The sequence below is a fragment of the Carassius auratus genome, chromosome 2 (genome assembly GCF_003368295.1).
Source record: "Carassius auratus strain Wakin chromosome 2, ASM336829v1, whole genome shotgun sequence".
NCBI lineage: Eukaryota > Metazoa > Chordata > Actinopteri > Cypriniformes > Cyprinidae > Carassius > Carassius auratus.
This window is the reverse complement of record NC_039244.1, coordinates 7401826-7422260: the sequence shown is the minus strand read 5'-3', so window position 1 is coordinate 7422260 and position 20435 is coordinate 7401826. Positions and strand designations below refer to the sequence as shown.

Below are 20435 nucleotides of genomic sequence, written 5' to 3'. Positions count from 1 at the left end.
AAGTGAGAACACGCTACCGGGAGATGCTCTGACATCATGCTGGCCGGAAGCCAGGCTTTAAATGTTTCCTCCGGTGAAGATACTGGACCTGGCGACTGTAATGTCATTCTCCAGCCGAGACCAGGTTATGTTTCAAAGTCTCTCAATACAACATTTAGAGCACAGGTTGTTTCATTGCCCACCTTATCTGTTGAGCCGTCAGCCTCGCGTGATGCTGATGCTCAGAGCGCCGTCTGCCCTGTCAGGACTTTGCGGATGTATGTGGATCGCTCGGCTGACTTTCATCAGCCGGACCAGCTGTTCGTGTACTTTGGTGGATGTAATAAGGGACATGCTGTTTCAAAACAGAGACTGTCTCACTGGATTTTGGACACTATCGCGTTGGCTTACGAATGCCAGGGGAAAGATTGTCCCCTCAACATCAAAGCTCATTCTGTGAGGGCAATTGTTTCCTCCTGGGCCTGGCCTAGAGGTTTGTCTATTCAGGATTTATGTCTTGCTGCTGGCTGCTCTTCCCAGAACACATTCGCCAGGTTTTCCAAGTACCTTCTGTAGCATCACATGTACTTTCGGTAAGTTAAGTTGAATTAATTCTGTTATAACCTGCTATACAATAGTTACCATGGCTGCTAACCCTGTGTTATGGTTTAAACGGTTTATGAAGTTGTCACCGCAAGGCTGTCGACTCTGTGTTTAACTCTCATGCTTGAGTGCCTTTTGTGTTGTGTCTGCCATGTTTAGTGCAGCCTTCACATTTATTGCATGAAGATATGCAAATTCCGTTAGGGTCGGAGCAGATGACTCATTGGTCTAGTTCCTCCTATCAGATGCGAAGCACTCTTAGCTACATGGCCATTGGCTAAAACTGTCTTGCTTATGTGTAGGGGTGATTGACTCTGTTCAGCGCTTATCTTCACTGCTCTCACGGTGGGATTTTATACAGTTCCTATATACATCTTAGCTGACGTAATGTTGAGTTACCGCCTCGAGAAGGGAACGTCTCCGTTTATGTTGTAACGTTACGTAGCAGTTGCTAAGTTACTAGTTAACAGTTTATCAAGATATCTAGACTAATTTTACAACATAAACCTACTCAAATACCTCCATTACAACACTTAACATTAAGCTTTGGTAAATACCTTATTGAAAATGTTTCTGTAAATTTTTCCTTACACATATACAGTCATTCAAAATCAGATACATTATAACTTATTACACTAAAGAATTGTCACTCTTGAATAACATCTGTCTGCTGAGCCCACGAAATATGTGCAGCTATCAATGTTTCCATCAGCAGCAGGGCCTCTGCAGTGTACTATGTGTGTGTCTGTAGTGACATTGTGATGACTGACAGGAACCAGTACATGCATACTTGGGCTTGTTTGTTAAACAATTAGCCTATGCAATTTATATGTCTGAAACCTGCCAAACTGTACCCAAACCAGCCCAAATTTTGTCCACCCGCCCAAGTCAATTTTTACCCCGCACAATCAAATTCAAAACCGCCCAATCTGGCAACCCTGGTGCCCGCGCAAATTCAAACAACAGCTGGAGGGGTAAGAACAGTGAGTCGATTCCGAAAAGATTCAATTCAAGGGCGTCAAGAATTGCAAGTCTTGTGTGAATCAGCTCTAAATGTGAGGCCTGGAATGTCAGTGCATGATATATTACTGTTCATTACCTCTTATTACCAAACTACAACAAACCCTGAGATACAGCATTACCGCGAATAGTGTGGATTTTAATTAATCTCACTCAAATTTTGCGATTCTGTTCAAAAGACTCGTTTAGATTCATTCAGTTCGGATTAATTTAAACTAGCCTACATATTTAAAATGACTGGACGATTTGATAATTCCTTTGTTTACGTTTCAGTACTTCATGGACAGAATTGTTTGTGTCCGTTTGTCACGGTTGGTAAACCGTAATCTCAGGGTTTTTCACTGTGTGGGTGAAGTCTGTGTCACGTGTCAGCACTGATTGTTCTAGTGGGCGTCTTCGCTAATTGTCATCAGCTACAGCTGTCACTCATTACTCAACCCTATATATTGACCTGTCTAGCGTCTTGTGTTTGTGAGAGCGTTGTTCCATGTACCTTGTCTGATGTTTGCCTTCTTGTGTGTTTCTGCGTTGGATGTCCGTGTCTCCCCGGAACCCCGTCCACTCTTCGCATATCACCATCAGCCTCATCACTTACCTTCGGCTCGCTTCCCCGCAGTTCATGTGTCACCCTCTCCTGCTGCCAATTCATCCCAAGAGGGTCTGGCTGCAGACTTGCACTTGCACTCTCAGACTTGCATTCTCAGACTTGCACTCTCAGACACTTGCACTTCCACTAGTGACGTCACTTGCAGTCTTTATTTTATTTATTTTTTTCATTTTGTTTGAATTTCCCAACATTTTATAACAGTAGCCAGGTGGCGAAGACAAGAAAAAAATAAACAAAATTACAATGTCACTTGCAATCGCTACTTGCACTCTCTGCTACCTTGCAATCGACACAAATCGTGCTTGTTGCCAATGGAGACAAGAAGCTGTGGTGGTAAATAAATGCAACGTGCAAAGTTTCACGTTAAGCATTTTTCCATATAGAATAAACTGTCTACAACTTGTTTATATCACTGTCTTAGTCCATTAAGCTACATTGTGTGTTTTATTTATAATGATTTTCTATAGGAGGAAAACATTTAATGTACAATTTACGCACTGTGTTCTGTACTCGTCTGCTTGCCTGTACGGAGCTGATCCTTTTAAAATCTTAATGCATTTCATAATGCACGTTCATATTTGCTGGTCTGTATATACGAGTCAACAACAAGACATATAGGCTATGCATGCTGAATTGTCTTTATCATCTTAGTCTGTTATTAGGCCACATTAAGCGTTCGCATTGTGTTCATAGCCATCTGCTTGCCTTTTTACATTAAATAATAACTATTGTGACGAGTCAGCTGCCTCCTCCCTGATTATCACCGGCACCCCGTCCTAAATTGCCGCCCTTCACCAGGCTCCCGACTGGAGTGGGTGTGTGAGAGGAGGGGCGCTGGACGAGTCAGGGCTGGCGGCGTGTGATGGGGCACACCTGAAGGAAGTGGAGCCTCATTACCGCCGCTGTTTAAAAGCCCAACGCGCCTCTCCTCAGGAGACCGGTCTCTTCCCCGTGCATGCACACTGGTGTCCTCATGGGTCCAGGAAGGGTGCGTTGAGGGACTCCCGTGCACCAAGACGTGAGCTGCCGGACCCGCGATCCGGATGGGAACCGCACCCGTATACACGGCCGACGGGCCAGGATGCCGGGCCGTCCATCCCCTACCAGCGCCGCGGCCAACGAGAGAGACGCGGCCGCTAGGAGAAGCCGCCGCCCCTCGCGCCCCGGACCGAAGAGGGGAGCGCTTGCGGCCGCCGGACTCCGCCCCTTGCCTGGACCCTTCCTCGATGAACACTGCCCGACCTACACAAACCCCGCAGCACAACGAGGACATCAGATTCCCTGTTATTTTGGACACTTTCCCCCTTTGGCCACTTTTATTCCCTGTTATTTTATGATTTCTGTTAATCCTGACGCCACGCCCACTGTGTCTGTCTTGTGCTCCTCCCGTGACACTATATATCGAATTTGGTCTTTTAATTGAACTTAACGTATCCTAATACATTATGCCATATTAAGTGTTTGTTTTTTTCTACAGGAGGAAAACGCTTAACGAAAGACTTTGTGTATAGTAGTAGGCCTACTAATTTAGTTTTAATCGTTTAATCACCACCACAGCGTCTTGTTTCCATTGGCAACATGCACAAACGTGCTGATTGCAAGTGACGTCTGAGGTAGCGGAGAGTGCAAGTAGCGATTGCAAGTGACATTGCAATTTAGTTTCTTTTTTCTTTTCTTCACCACCTGGCTACTGTTGTAAAATGTTGAAAGATTCAAACAAAAGTTATCAATAAATAGAAAAAAGATAATAATAAAGACTGCAAGTGACGTCGCTAGCGGAAGCACAAGTGTCTGAGAGTGCAAGTCTGAGAATGCAAGTCTGAGAGTGCAAGTGCAAGTCTGCAGCCAGACCCTTCTCATTCATCTCCGCCATTCGGATGCTTCTCTCACATGCATCTTCCTGGACTGTGTATTCCGACCAAGTATCATCTGTGTTTCATCTATATGTACTGTGTCATTTATTTTATTAAATATTCATTATTGCACTTGCTTCCTGCCACTCCTTTCACCCAGTCGTTATGAATGCTCTCATCCAACATCGAAGTAGCGAGCACCACTTCACTCTCAGAATTCATCTCTTCCTCCGCATCGTCCCTGTGACTGTGCTATAGACTTAATTCCAGGTAAGTCTCCGCCTAAGGGCAAGCTTTACTCTCTTTCTATTCCAGAGAGGGAGGCCATGGATAAATACATTTCTGATTCCTTGGCATCGAGGTTCATCCGCCCTTCCTCTTCTCCAGCGGGGGTGGGATTATTTTTTGTGGGTAAAAAGGATGGTTCTCTGCAACCTTGTATTGATTACCGAGAGCTGAACAACATCACGATAAAGAATACCTATCATATACCGTTGATATCTTCAGCTTCCGAGAGGTTACAGTGAGCATCCATATTCACAAAACTGGATTTACGTAATGCCTATCATTTGGTCCGAAACAGGAAGGGGGATGAGTGGAAAACCGCCTTTAACACCCCTAGAGGGCACTTTGAATATTTGGTGATGCCGTTCGGGCTCTCCAACTTGCCAGGAGTTTTCCAAGCACTCGTTAATGACGTGTTTAGAGACATGGTAGATCAGTTTATATATGTTTACCTGGATGACATACTGATTTTTTCTTCATCTCTCCAGGAACATGTGCAACACATCAGACGAGTGCTCCAGAGATTACTTTAGAATGGTCTTTTTGTCAAGGCAGAGAGATGCGTATTCCATGCACAGTCTGTTCCCTTCCTAGGGTATATCGTCTCGTCCAAGGGAATACGTATGGATCCTGTCAAAGTTAAGGCTGTGATAGATTGGCTAAATCCAGATTCCTGTAAGGCCCTACAGCGGTTTCTGGAGTTCGGCAATTTTTATAGACGTTTCATTCATAATTTCAGCCAACTAGTCTCACCTCTGATCGCCTTGACCTCCCCCAGTACTCCGTTCAGGTGGTCTAATGCAGCCGAAACTGCATTTACCAACCTCAAGAGTCGCTTCGTTTCGGCTCCCATCCTAGTAGCCCCTGATCCTACATGGCAGTTCGTGGTGAAGGTCGACGCATGAGAGGTGGGAGTAGGTGCAGTTCTTTCCCAACATGCTGCCTCGGATGATAAGATGCATCCCTGCCCATTTTTTTACATCGTTTATCTCCTGCTGAATGCAATTATGACATTGGTAACAGAGAATTGTTGGCTGTCAAATTAGCTTTAGAGGAGTGGCGTCACTGGTTGGAAGGGTCAGGGGTACCTTTCATTATTTGGACCGATCATAAGAATTTAGAGTACATTAGACCTGCCAAAAGACTAAATTCCAGGCAGACTCGGTGGGCACTTTTTTTTCCGGCCACTTTGATTTTGCTCTGTCGTACCATCCGGGTTCCAAAAATGTTAAACCCGATTCTTTGTCACGTCTTTTTGATCCTTCCGAATGCCCGGTGTCTCCCGAGTGTATTTTACCTGAGAAAATAGTCGTCTCAGCAATCGTATGGGAGGTCGAATTGAAGGTCTTAGAAGGGGTAACGCCTCCGCCCGGATGCCCACCGAATCGTTTATTTGTGCCGGAAGAGTATCGGTCCGAGGTTATTCAGTTGGGTCACTGCTCTAATGTTGCTTGTCATCCAGGGATAAGTTGAACCAAGGGTTTAGTTAAGCAACGATTCTGGTGGCCACTTATGGCTCGCGATGTCCACGATTTAGTTTTGGCTTGCTCAGTTTGCGCCAGTGGTAAGTCATCTAACCGACCTCCAGATGGGCTTCTTTAACCGCTGTCTGTCACAGACAACGCTGTCACAGAATGGCCTCATTACCAAAGACACCTACAGTCATTATATACATACACATTTTGATCTATTTAATGTGTCCTTGCTGAATGAAAGCATTAATTTAATCTTCTTTTTTTACCATTAACTTTTATTGTTATAAAAATGTAATTGATGTGTTCAGAACTGTATAAAAATAGTAAATATGCAGAGTTAACTTTCTCAAAATGTAAATTTATTCAAGTCCAACAAAACAGCATCATAGTAAAAAGCTTAAAATAGATAAATGGTGTAAAAACAATAGTCATGAAGTTTGCCACACATTTCAGAATGTTAACATGTTAAGAAGCCATAATCGCAGAATTAAATAGCTAAAAGACTTGACAAAATAAAAAAGGTTAACAGGGAAACTGTACCTTATCCATCATCATGAGTGCTAATCAGTTTGGTAGATTTCTTCTAATATGACAGCTGGTTCTGCCTGAAAACAGCTAAACATCCACAAAATCCATTTTACTAGATTAAGTTCAATAAAATTATGGATCTGGAATCTGTCTCTGGAATCTGTCAGTTTTAATTATGTTAATTTTCCCCTTATTGAAAAAGTACATTTGGTTATGCTTAAAATGATCACAAGTTGTAAAAGACTAGATAAGCCGTTTTGTTTTACATGGAGTGGGTTGCCTGATGAGGGCAGACGTGTTAAGATAACATGACCAGCCAAATATGGATGACTTTATTATAGTAACTCACCTATTATTTGACTCTTTTGCTTATTGAATAAATGAGTTATTTCTACAATGGCTTCTGTACCTAAAAACCTAGTTACAATCCAAGACGAATCGCATAATGGCAAACATAAAAATAGAAACAAAAATATAGTGTGGACCCTTAAGCATTTCATCAATCTTTAGATTGTGTAAAATCTTGGAAAGTTGCAATTTATGGCACAGGAATAAGAAGTGCTTATATAAAGAAAAGAAGAGGAAACTGTTCTGGGTTTAAAAGTGAGCTCGGATTCTCTCCAGAGGATCAGTGTCCCACATATGTGGATCCCAAGCTTGGAACCAGCCTGTGAAGGTCGGGGGTTCGGCCCCCTGCTTTATGGTTGTGATGGGCAGCCCATGACGTCCAGAAGGATCGGAGTCCACATAGTCCTTAGCTACAGACACAGAACATACTCAGTTATGGGTTATATAGAATATAGAGTGCTATAGGAATGACATATTTTTCTCAGTCAACTTGTAAGTTAGCACCCTGCTGTTTCCCTCAATAAATATTTTTCTATTGGCTTTTGGACTTTTATGAATTTTGAAGCCTAAATACAAAAGCTAAAGTTAGGCTATATACAAACTACGACTTAAATGTAACTACCATTAAGCTTCTGACAACTTTTCTGATGTTAACTTAAAATCTTTAACTTAGATATTCTCAAATAGAATAGACTGCATAAGTGTGAAAATAAGGAGACTACTGAGTAGAGAAGTTTAGTTGTTTGGCCTGATTAAGTTTAAGGTCCCTGACAATCTATCTTATCCCATTTAGTCATTTGTTAGCAACTGCCTTTTACAAGCCTTAAAATCATGAGTGGCATATTACTGCCATAGAATAAAATGGAAAAATATCTTTAGCTTGTGTTAACCAAAAATTCAATGACCTCAGGATGACTAAACTGGAAGTTTAGGACTCATTCCTGTAGCACTCAATTAACAGAATATTCTGTAACTATATTGAGTACAAATTGGAATTCTGTATTGACCAATCAGCATCCAGGAGCGGAACATGTTTTATGAAGGGGGATAATGTGTGTGGTTTTACTCAAGGTAAGGAAAGACAGAAAAAAATGTATCATGAAAAAATTATTTTGTAAACATCTCACACACCTATTTTTGGCGACTCCGTTTTTTCAACTTCATTGGCTTCTTTACCAATCCAAAGGAAGATCTAGAAAAAGCAGCAGTTCTTCAGCATTACTGGCCATTAACTATACAGTACATGTACAAGCTAATACAGTCTGTGTCCCAATTCAGAGTCTGCATCCTTTGAAGGCTGTTTTTTGAGACTGAATGCATCAATGTGACACAACAAAAGCGTTTATGGCCTCGAAATGGGCCCTTCGTTTCCCAGGACACAAACAATACAACAAATGGATCCTTCATGGCCCAGATTATCCCAAGATTCATTGTGCGCCAGTGATGACAGTTTTTTTTTGAGAGACAATGCCAGATTACCCGGTTTTGTTCTCAAACATTTGAATAAAACTCCAGTACAAATGTTATTGCTGCACATCGGCTGCAGTTGTCACAGCAATCCTCCTTAGGCTAGACTTCCCCATTTAATGCACGGTTCAACCTTCACAGACTTTAAAGCTATGGCCTTCGAAGTCTGTGTCCTTCTAAGAATGCATCCCCTGAATTGGGACACAGCTACAGTCTAACCCAAGACATGATATTTTAGTTTTTTTTTTCCCTGCTGTAATCAAACCTGTTTTCAAACCTTTTTAACACAAACTGTATTAATATAGTAAAATAATAAAATAAAATAATTATATTGAAATTATATTAGTATTTATTTCTCCTTTCCAACATTTCTACATTTGAATTTAAAGGCTTTTAACAAATATTTTTATAAGTCACAAATATGAAAAATTAAATGTTAAAGTTTTTATTATTTCCATGACTTTCCCAGATCTAAAAAATTACATATTTATTATATTATTTATAATAAATAAATAAATAAAAATGAGGGAACATGTTAGATCTGGGAAATAAATTTGTAATCTTGAAGCCCCATTAGAAGTTTGCTGAGACCCACCGGTTGAGAACCCCTGGTCTGAACTACATTCATGTACTGCATCAACTTACCTGATCCCAGGTGTCAAGCAACATGACATCATCGGTAGCTAAGTCTGACTGAGTGAAGTCTCCTGGAACTTCCTCAACCTAAGAAAACGAACAAGGCCTTCAACCCATGACATCACCATATTTACAAACTGCAGCTGTCCTCCAGCCTGCCTGTGTGTTTCTGTGACTCACTTACCACTAGCCGGCCTGTCTTATTGGAGCAGCCGAACAGACGTGGTGGTTTGACCATATTTCGTAGAGTTGGAGATGTCTGGTACTCCTTCTTCCCACCCACAGCCGACCAGAATCCAGCTGAAGAGAGAGCTATGTGAGAAAGGAGTTCATATAATATATAATTAAAACATGGCAGACTCTCACCTGGTTCTTTACCCTCGGCCACATCAGTGGATTGTCCTCCCAGCACACTTACAACATACTTTGCAGCTAACATTTCTTCCTCACTGGCACCTGCGCCTTTCCACACAAACACACAATCTGCCGACTTCAGCACAAATGCATCATTGGTATTTAATTTGGAAGCAGATGGTTCAACCTAAAATGGAAGTTATAGGTGATCAATGAGAAACATTACATTATAAGTATGACAGTATTCAGATTGTGACTGACCTCGACAGCGCGTGTGGCTCTAGAAGAGCTCTGTCGAATGTGGAAGAGGCGCATACTGCCTGTCTTGGTCTGGCCGTCTTTGCGGGATGTGCCTCCACTATGGATGATCATAGGTTTGCCCTTGAACAGACTCATCAGATGGGGGGGCTCTTGACCCTGTGTTACTCGCACCTGAGCAATTTATTGAGATGAATAAAATAATTTTAGCATCATTTTTTTTCTGGTGGTACATGTGACTACATCTGATAAAAGTCATAACAGAAAACTAGGTTAATTTAATGGCTCTTCTGATCAAGATCACACCCTGGTGGTTACTATCTAAAACACAGCAAATTTCTTGCCTTCCTTGCATTTTTATTTTATTTTATTTCTTATAGGCTTGCCCAACTCAAGTGGCATGTGAACACATAATAATTCCTACAAGATTGGGAAATCATAAAGTTGGTTCATGCAAAAACATACAACCCAAACCTGTACCCTATACGTTTGTCAGTAAACAGCATACTAACCATGTTAGCCAAAAACATTATTGTATTCTGTTTTCAAAATGCATTTTTCAAAATGCATTTTTCTTCCAAAAACAAATTAGTCTCACCTGAACTGGAGCTCCTCCCATGGAGTCATCAAGCTGGACCGTAAGGAAAGCAGAAGCTGCTAGCTCATCCTGAGTGCTCTTCAGCCCCTGCCTGTCACACATCACATTTATGCAATAAAATGCCACTTTGTTCATACAATACACACAAAATATACTATAAAGCCCTATAAACACATATGGACTGACCAGGTGTAGATGATATGCTGCTCCCTAGTTCCCTGTTTATAACTGTAGAGGATCAGGTAACAGTCTCCCCCAAAGAACTGACCATAAGCAGAGGGATCCACTGGGACACGGTCCCCTCCCTCCACACGCCAGATCTGACTCAGACAAACATGAGTGTTAATGACAGACTGATTAAAAAAAATTTCCTATATGTATAAGCAGGGTACAGCTTAATTCTTTAAATGCCAAATTCAAGAAGACATTGGATTTGCTATTTGCAATGAACTGCAATGTAATATATGGTTTAAATCCAGTTGAAAATTTATATTTGGACCCTTACTGATGTAAGTGACATCAAAAGATTTCTAATCTAAATATCATTCTCATAAGGAAAAAAATATTATATTTAGGCTGGATGGCCACTTAATTTGCTAGAATTAGTTTGGATTTAATTTAAGAATTATCGTAGAGCTATATCATGTTCATCAACTCAAGTTCCTCAAGTTATTATTATTTTTTAAAAGAAACTACAATAAAAAGGATTCTCTGATGAACAGAAATGTCCAAATAAATAAATAATTAAATATTAGAAAAACTTACCGACCCCAAACTTCTGAATGATAGTGTATCTACCTGTCACTGTGTGAAAGTTTAATTTTGATGAACAAAATGAAATTTACCTGGACTTTTCCAGAACCATCATCAACCATGTTGTGCTGGGCTGCCATGGCCTTGTTGTTATGGAGGCTGGAGGCATCGAAAGGAATCTGCTCAACATGGGCTATTTTGCCTATGGTGTAGGCCTTGGTTGGACCAGTGGTTTGGTCCTTGTCCTTCCAGTTAGAGAAAAACTGCTTGAACAGGGTGGTCTCACCCCCTGCAGGAAGGACCTGGATCTATAGCATCAATTATTGAAGGAACAGGGTCAGTAAACAGGTCATTAGTTCTTCATATATACAAACCCTGAATAATAATAGTAATAAACATATCTTAAGTCATATTTTATGTAATATCATATATGAAATCAGTACATCTAAATAAATAAATCTTTTTTGTAATTTTTTAAATAGTTTCTAAATGCAGATTTCTACATACAAGAATATTTAAATGGTAAAAACTCAATTACAAAAATATGCTGATAAATACAATTCCATTTATTTGACTGTCAATATGATCTGTTTAAAATCTTCATTATGTATGTACCTGTGTTTTACTAGAGTAGTTCTTCTCTTTGATGAACTGCTCTGCTGCTTTCATGGATGCTTTGCGCTCGGATGTGTTAGCATTTGGTCCTGTTGGTAAAGGGCAGAGGCATATGCTCAGTGAAGCTCTTCCCTATGTATGAAAAATATGTGGTGCGTTTAAACAAAGGGCCCTAGTGATCTGTATTGCATGTCAGAATTATGGAAAAAGATGGTATCAGTCTGACATTAGATATGAGAGATATAAAAACTGATATAGAGCAGATTCAATGTCTAAACAGATACAATTGGCTGTTGAATAACATTATTTAAAATAATCTCATCATTTACTCAACCTTATGTTGTTTCAAACCTGTATGCATTATTTATTTTGTGGAACAGAAAAGAAGATATTTTGGTAACCAAACTGTTTTGGGTCCCATTGACTTCCAGAGTATTTTTGGTCATGCTGTGGAAGTCTTTGGTTTGGTTATCAACATTCTAAAAAACTTTGTGTGTGTGTGTTTCACAAAAGAAAGTAAGTCATAAAGGTTTGCGTGCATGTTCTTGATGACAACAGCCAATAAGTAAAGTTGTTTTGAGTAGAGTAAGTTAATACATTTTTATGAGTTCTTTGGAATAATGTGCACCAATGAACTATGCAAAATATGAGCATCAATGTGTGCTAGGAAAGAAAATAGGATTCATTTTTTAAATGTTTGTTTTTAAAGTTAACATCTCATGCACATTGAGACACACCTTTCCAAACAAATACATTCTTATCAACTCCATTGTCCAGGATATAGCATTCATCTAGGCAAAGCATCTCCTGCTTGAACGGGCTAGTCTGGGCCACAACAGATGTTTTCATGGAGCCAGAGGCATCTGAAATCTACAATAACAACAATGAACCACCAGATAGCAATCAGGCATGAATTAAAAAGAGATAAATAAAGGTGATGAAAGCTTAAGATAATGAGAAACACAATGTTTTATCCTTGTGTGAATAATGTAGACAGTAGTTTAGGCTTTACAGCTGTCAGCTGTAAATGTACAACAGCCTTCATAAATAATTAAGATGGTAAATACTCAGAACTAAGCTAAAATATAAGTAGAGATAATAGTCTTTATTACCATGTACAATGCTGCCTTCTTCTTGTTGGAGGTTTCCACTTCCTCATCGTCTGGAGTTGCTGGGGTGATGCTGGATTTGGGCCCAAGAACCTGTGAGAGGAAATACAGGACTTAAGGCTATATGGGAATTGCAGTGCTTTATTTCCAACACTCATCTAATGCCAAGTGGACTGAATATTGAACACTATGCTGAATGACCTAATAGCAGACTGAATATTTGCCACGCAAACTCATCCTCTCTCATTAAAGCCATGATGGATGCTTTCTCATTAACACAACACACAAGCCAGAGCCAGATCCCAAACAAGCAAGCCATTGTGCCAAGTTTTACATAAGGCTTGGTTGATGGTGTCCATTCCCTAATGTGTGGTTATTCAACATCTATGAAAATGTACCTCTGTATATAATTTTATAGAAATGTTTATATTGCTTAGTGCCAGCTAACATTTAACATTTAACATTGCTTTAACATTTAACAACCAGCAAACATAGATAAATAAATTGTAAGTGATTTTGAAGTGGATATCTACCCATATTGCTGATTAATTCAGATGGTGATTGAGTGGAAATTGTTACAGGAATAGTCAAGCTTAAATCTTTCACTCACTTTAGTAAGAGCATCTGGTTCAGCCCCATCCTCCACCATGATCAGCTTGGCCCTGCCGTTCCTCTCATTGTCCCGGATATCAATGGCCAACTGGGAGGCCTTTAGACGTTCAAAACGATTGCAGTCACTGCCGCACCACTGATAAATTTCCTAATGGAAAATGGGAAAAGTGTCTATAAAATGAATCAAACGTCGGTAAAACTTTTATTTTGAAGAAAAAAAAGAAATTTTTTTTTTTATTCAGCAAGGATGTATTACTTGTAATTAAAATGGTACAAATTGACATTAAATATGCCTATAATGTTATAAATATTGAATGCTACTTCTTTTGAACTTTCTTTTCATTATAGAATCTTTAAAAAAAAAACACTTAATTTTCACAAAAATATTAAGCATCATTGATAATAATAAGAAATGTGTCTTCAGAAGCCAGTCAGAATATTAAATCATTTCCGAAGGATCATGTGACACTGAAGATTGGAGTAATGGCTACTGAAAATTCAACTTGCCATCACATAAGAAATTACACTTTATACTGAAATAGAAAAAAAGCTATTTTAAATTGTTATCGTAGTGAAATATTATTACAATTTTAAATAACTATTTTCAGCGAGCAAAAGAGTTCTTTTAAAAACATTAAATCACACTAACTTACAACTTTTAAACTGAAGTGTATATCACAGATTATATTCAAATATTTTAGTATATTTTAAACTATTCAGATGTGTTCTATTGACAGATCTAGTTGTTATAGTAAAGTATAAAAAATAAAACAAAATGATTTCAGTCTGGTCAGTTATCAGTACCTTCCCCAAGTCTACGATAAAGCAGTCTCCTTTGTTAAAGCTGCTCCAAGACATCTCCACCTCAGTGGCTCTGATGGCCCTCCTGCCCTTGATGTGCAGCAAACGCTTCACATCCACATCATTGGTCAACACGTGATGGAAGCCAGATGCAACCCCACCTTGCTGAGGAGTCAGAAAAGACAGTTGACTCATTACTTTACATAAAATGATACTGGGATATTTGCCAAAATAAAAAGTAAAAAACAAGCAAATAACTAAATGCACACCACTCAGCAGAGCGCTTCTCTAAGAGCCATCCAAATTTACTGAGCTAAGCAAATTGCAAGGTAAAATGTGCCATGACTAAATGGATGTTTTAGAGCCATAATTGATTCTACCCTGATGCTTCTACAAAGTAAACGCAGCAGGAAGACTACTTTTGCACTCTCATTGCAAGTTAATGATTAACTCTGCTTCTAAGAAGGGCTATTTCTATTAAAGCAAAGGTGAGTTTACCTTATACTTGATGCCAGACTTGAAGTAGCCCAGGAAGGTGAGCGACTCGTTGTTTTGGACCTCACGGAATTGAACTGGACCACTTCCAAGAAAATCATCCAGCTGTGTGGAGAAGATAGCTGCAGCTCCACTTTCATCTTGAGAACACTCATTGCCTGAAGAAGAGGGAGATAATCACAGGAAAATTTGTGAAAAGGCTTGCTTGTCTGTGCTATCTTATATATATATATATATATATATATATATATATATATATATATATATATATATTGATGAATATATGATGAATAAAAATGCTTGAAGAAACCTTAAGTAGTTTGTGATATAATATGTAATATAAAAATATATTAACAAAACTGCTTGACTGCTTATTAAATATTTGTAAACATTTTGTCGGCCAATATCTGATATCACAGAGAGGACCCCCGAAGACCTTCATGTGTCACAGTGTTATTTCACTATTATTTATATACTGTTAATTTAATTAGATTATATTTCTTTATATTTTAGTTTTAGTTTAGTTTTAGTAATTCTGTTGTGCTTTGTCATTTTTATTTTATGTTTCTTTATATTTCTATTTAGCTTTAATTGAAATAAATTAATTTAATTTAATAATAAATTAATTAATAATTAATACATTTAATTAATAAATTAATTTCTTTTAAGTTTTTACATAATATTGATATTCTATTTAATAAAATATTTTAATTAAATAAAATATTTTTAATAGTTTTAGCGTACAATAACAACCTTTTATGTCAGTAAGGTCAATATGTCAATTAAAATATAGAATAATTTCAAGCCAAGTTTAGTTCAGGCTGTAAAATATCATGTGATGCAGCTCCCCTTGAATCATATTTGATACTTGATACATGAAATATCATGATACATCATGCATTTTCCTCTTTTTTTTTTTTGAAAATGATGTTGATACATTCATGTATTCAATATGCAAGGAAATATATATATATATATAATTTTTTTTTGACTGAGTCATTAAATTGACACATTTCCCAGAAATCTAAATTAATTTTCTTTCGCTTCTTTTACACTATTTTTACACTATCATTTCACACAAAAGCAGCATACAAGAAAAAAACTGTGAGAACTGTTTAAGGTTAGATGATTATGTTAGAAAAGAAAAAACAGCTTACAGGAACAGTCAAACTGACCTCACTTGCCAAGCAGCACTAGCATTGGATTTGTCCTTTGCAAAATAAGAACCAAATTAAAACCATAAAGAAGCCACATGGAGCACATTGCGAGATTTTCCACTCTGTGTCCTCAAATAAACCTTTTCTTCTCACATTACAGCTCCATTCAAACGGATAAGAACTCCTATGGTTTTGAGCATGCTTGTGAGCAAAACAAGTAAGTATTCACTGGGTAGAACCAAAACTGCATTTCACTGATCAGTCTCTGAAATTAAACAAGAGACCACATAAACCTAAGTGGGCTGAGAGCCAACGGTTGATGCAGTGCCAAGAAAACAAGTGAAGGCATGCTTTAGTCTGTGGAGTTGAATGCCCATTAAAATCCCTTTAAGTGACTACCCTTCTAAGGTATGCCATCTGTACTTGATCAAAGTGCACTTAAAGAATTCTTTATATTTCTGTGAGCTAATGGTGGAAGCTCGTGAGAATTCACAGCATTCATAAAAAAATAAAAGTAGACAAAAAGTTTCGGGACTGGCTTCAATTCGCAAGATTCTGAAGTGTGCATATGATGGATGCAATGAGGCCAAGGCAGATGATTTGTAAATGTCAGTAATGCAAAACTGATGCTGTGGCAACTGATGCTGGGTGGTCACATGAAAATAACAACATGATGAACATACAGTAGTATGTCTGGATTAGTACGTAAATTCATACTATATAGAACATATTTTTTACTTAGAGTATGTGATTTAGAATGCAGCCAGTGACTTTTTTTTTCCCTCAATGAATCAGTGTTTTTGAATTAATCGGTTGAATGAATGATTAAATAAGCCATTCATATTCATATTCAAATTACTGAAGATAAAAATGGTCTAATGTCTACCATCAATAGTGTAGTGATGTACACTACAAAGCAACTTTCTGTTGGTCAGTGAGGCAAATTCAGGTGACCAACATGAACCGTTGGTAAAATTGTAATGTGGAGACATGAAAACAGGGTTGAGAATCCAAGTGCTGGCTTTATTTATAAGAGTGGTGAAAAAAGGGCAGGGTCATTCAACAGCAAACAAGTATAATCCAGGAAGAGACAAAAGAGTAATCTAAAAGACAAGCAATTGTCAGGGCAGGCAGCAAACAATCGTAATCCAGGGTAAACAGTCCAGGGTCAAAAGGCAAGGCAAGACAATGCAAGGCACTTGGAAACACAAAGATGTAATAGGCTATCAATAGCTATGTTTCAATCCACCTACCGTATTTTTCGGACTATAAGTCGCACCTGAGTATAAGTCGCATCAGTCCAAAAATAAGTCATGATGAGGAAAAAAACATATAAAAGTCGCACTGGACTATAAGTCGCATTTCTTTAGAACCAAGAACCAAGAGAAAATATTACCGTCTACAGCCCCGAGAGGGCGCTCTATGCTGCTCAGTAGTAGACTACAGGAGCACTGAGCGGCATAGAGCTCCCTCTTGTGGCTATAGACAGTAATGTTTTCTCTTGGTTTATTTCTCTCTGTGCATGTCAAATTAATTTTGATAAGTCGCACCTGACTATAAGTCGCAGGACCAGCCAAACTATGAAAAAAAGTGTGACTTATAGTCCGGAAAATACGGTATTTGTATGCACATTTTGGATTATCGCATATAAAAATGCTGGATGGAAACACCAAAGTGCGCATAAATTCTACAAATCCGCATAAAAAACGTATGCGCACAACTGAGTAGGATTAACTTTTTATCTGATAAGAAAAAGTTCCTGTCATCAAATTATTTCTGTATAATTTCTGTCTAACATGACTGCATTCCCAAACAGCAGGCATGCACCTATAAAAGCAATGACCAAATTTGTGTTATGTCAGCTCTCTCTGAAGCACAAGTAATTTATTACATATGAAAATTATTATATTCAGTGGCTTCTCCTAGTTTTCTTAGATATTTTTATTGCCAGTTTATTAGGAAGTGAGAATTTTGTTCTCTGACTCATTGAATAGAAACGGTGCTATATTTGCAAATGATTTATGTGATATTCCAGTTTTGCGCATAAGTTAAATTTGCATCTTTGGAAGGAGACATAGTTAATAACCAGCAACATGTGTGGATGAGTGCAAACTTTAAAGTGTGAATGATGAAGGTAACAAGATACAGATGAACACAATAAGTGATGTTGAGTCCAAGCAAAGGATTATGGGGAATGTAGTCTGTGAATGTGGCAAGAGTCGGGGGTGGAGTGCCCTCTGGTGGAGTTCATGGGCACTCCAGCTAGAGATCGTGATAATATATGAGTAATATAAGCATGGGGAAATCTTTTGCATATTCACATAAAATTGCCAATCAACCAAATTAGTTTATGGCTGAACTGACGTATTAAACACTGGAGTAAAGATTCAAATGCATTAATGCTTAAATTTATGGCAGATGCCACTGACAGAAATATAAAAAAAGCATATCTTTGTAAAGAAATTTACATAACATAACATTAAATAACACTCATTTCTCAAGAGCTAAACAAAACATCCTAGTACTTTCTTACGGCAAAAGCAGCATTCAAAATTAAATGGTGTGAAACTGAAAAAGACAGACAGGCCACATCCTTCCTTACTAAACATAGCAAATAAAAAATGTATGTGGTTCACCATGTGTGAAAAGATATATTCATATTATTGTACATCCATACTGTAACTAAAATTATTCTATTCTATTCAGACCACCAGGTGTGTCACTTACCCATCCACATGTGTATATAGTATGAGGGTGCGGTGGTGGTGTACAGCAGGAGATAGGCATCACCCGTATAGAAGTTGCCATAGAGATTCTTAGGTACTGGCTTCAGGTCCATGTTCTCAATGCGCCATATCTGCAGACCAGGAGCTTTCCCTGCAGTCTCAAACTCCTTATGGGACACCATAGTGACTAAAGGTGAAGCAGAAAATAAAAGGTTTGGATGTATTATCAGGTCATTGCACCAATAATGAGAAAAAAGAAGCATCTGTTCCTCTGACAATGCTGTAGGTTATTGCTTGAGCACTCTATGAAGTCTGAATCTTCTGACGTCTGTGATTCTGGAATCACTGACTCCCATAAGCACAGTCTGGCACAGCATGGGGACTATCTGCACCATTTACTCACATGCAAAAACTCAGATGCAAATGTTATGCACCACACAATACAGCTCTGTGCCTGTGTGACAGGATATATAAGACTGAGCCTTTGAAAAGAGGATCTTAGTCAGCATAGTGCTGATTAAAAAACACCGCTGATAAGGAAGAGAAACACATGGTCAAGGTGATAAACTTGGCTTACATGCTACCTAAACTGAACTATCTGAAGTCAACATTAGTATCTTTCAGAAATTAATCTAAACATTTAACAAAGTGTTATGCTTTTCATATAGAAATCAATGAAGGATACATTCTGCATTCAGTCATGTTAATGTTAATCCGTTTTTATGCTGGTATACAAGATAATAAGCCTCCATGTCATTGCAGTCCATCTACAGCAAATACTTATGGGTTTTAATTCGTTGTTTTCTATTTGGAATATTATAAATATAGGTCATGGCTTTGAAGCACAGAAACCACATTCCAAATGCAAATGTATTTTACATATTTCCTGCAGCAGGTGTAAATGGCTCTCTGACAAATTTTATAGACCATGTCATTGTATTATTAATTCAACCTGTTTCACTTATCAAATTAACAGCCAAAGAGGCTTTGCTGCTGTGCTGTTATGTAATACAATGGTTTTATATACAATTTATTGTACAATTTTGTCTTTTAAAAGAAGCCCCTATGCTCAAGTGTGCATTTATTTAAGCAAAATACAGTATTATTGTGTAATTTATTGATGTGATGGCAAAACTGCATATTGAACAGTCATTACTCCAGTCTTCAGTGTCACAAGAAGATCCTTGAAAAATCATGCTGAATTGGTGCTAGTCAAGAAACTTTACATTTACATGAAAAGCATTCATATATATATATATATATATATATATATATATATATATATATATATATATATATATATATATATATATATATATATATATATATCCTGCAAAAATTTAAGTCCTTCCTTCACTGTTGTACTTTACTGTATTCAAAGCCTGTCAGCTTTCAGAGCATAAGTGATTCACTGTACTACTACTTTAGTAGGCTACTGACAGCGAATTTGGACTTTGTTTTACGATGGTGGAAACGTGGCATGCATTAAAGAATGTTCCCATCTGGATAACAAATATTTAGCAAACATTGCGTTACTGTGTGAGCGCAGTGTTACATTTATATGCTATTATATTTTTTACTTGGAGACAGTAAAGAACTCTCCATTCGCTTTGTTATCATTATGCATCCAGTGAATTTTAAGTGCGATATGACGTAAAATCAGAAAACTTACGAGATTGTAGCAGATGCAGAAAGCTGTCCGTGAACGAGAAAAAGCGATACGTTGGCAGATAAAGTATAGTCTTTCTTTACCGATTCCGCGATTTAACTGGAGGGAGTGTCTGTAAAACAGGGGCGTGTATGAACACAGTGATCTTTCAATACAATTGTAGGCTATTTTAAAACTGATGTCAGCTGACCACATGTACACCATTTTTGGGCATTAGACTCATAATGAATGTGTGCATGATGTCAGTATACAAACAAACACAGAAAAATAAAACAAAATAAAATAAAATAAATAAATAAACAAACAGCTCACTAGGTTTTGAAACGTTGGATCTTTGGCTTAATATTTGAGTCTAAAAGCTTGTGTTTACTTTACCCAACCCCCACCCACCATTTCAACATAGGCTACCTAAATAATATACCATATGAACTGTTTTATGTCCGTCTAAAGTACTCAGTATGTTCAATATAAGGTTACAAGAGCAACT

At 38.1% G+C, this 20435-nt stretch overlaps 1 protein-coding gene across 1 annotated transcript; it reads right to left on the bottom strand.

The window, feature by feature from the left end:
- Positions 1-6159: 6159 nt before the first annotated feature.
- LOC113114623 (adseverin-like) lies at positions 6160-20097 on the bottom strand. The gene is made up of 17 exons (XM_026281508.1): positions 19952-20097; positions 18281-18466; positions 14400-14554; positions 13905-14066; positions 13099-13248; positions 12492-12581; positions 12117-12249; positions 11380-11468; positions 10857-11072; positions 10198-10331; positions 10012-10102; positions 9417-9587; positions 9168-9342; positions 8986-9101; positions 8811-8888; positions 7830-7890; positions 6160-7108 (listed from the first exon to the last, which is right to left on the bottom strand). The coding sequence occupies exons 2-17, from the start codon at positions 18459-18461 to the stop codon at positions 6948-6950; spliced, it is 2163 nt and encodes a 720-aa protein (XP_026137293.1). The 5' UTR covers positions 18462-18466; positions 19952-20097; the 3' UTR covers positions 6160-6947.
- Positions 20098-20435: the final 338 nt, after the last annotated feature.

Bases quoted from the DNA above. Each gene is read 5' to 3' on its own strand.
- LOC113114623 (XM_026281508.1), bottom strand. From the start codon at position 18,461: ATGGTGTCCCATAAGGAGTTTGAGACTGCAGGGAAAGCTCCTGGTCTG. The intron at 11,073-11,379 runs GTACATACATAA...TTGATGCTATAG, and splicing joins ACTACTCTAGTAAAACACAG to ATCCAGGTCCTTCCTGCAGG. The intron at 9,588-10,011 runs GTGAGACTAATT...TAAATTGCTCAG, and splicing joins TGGGAGGAGCTCCAGTTCAG to GTGCGAGTAACACAGGGTCA.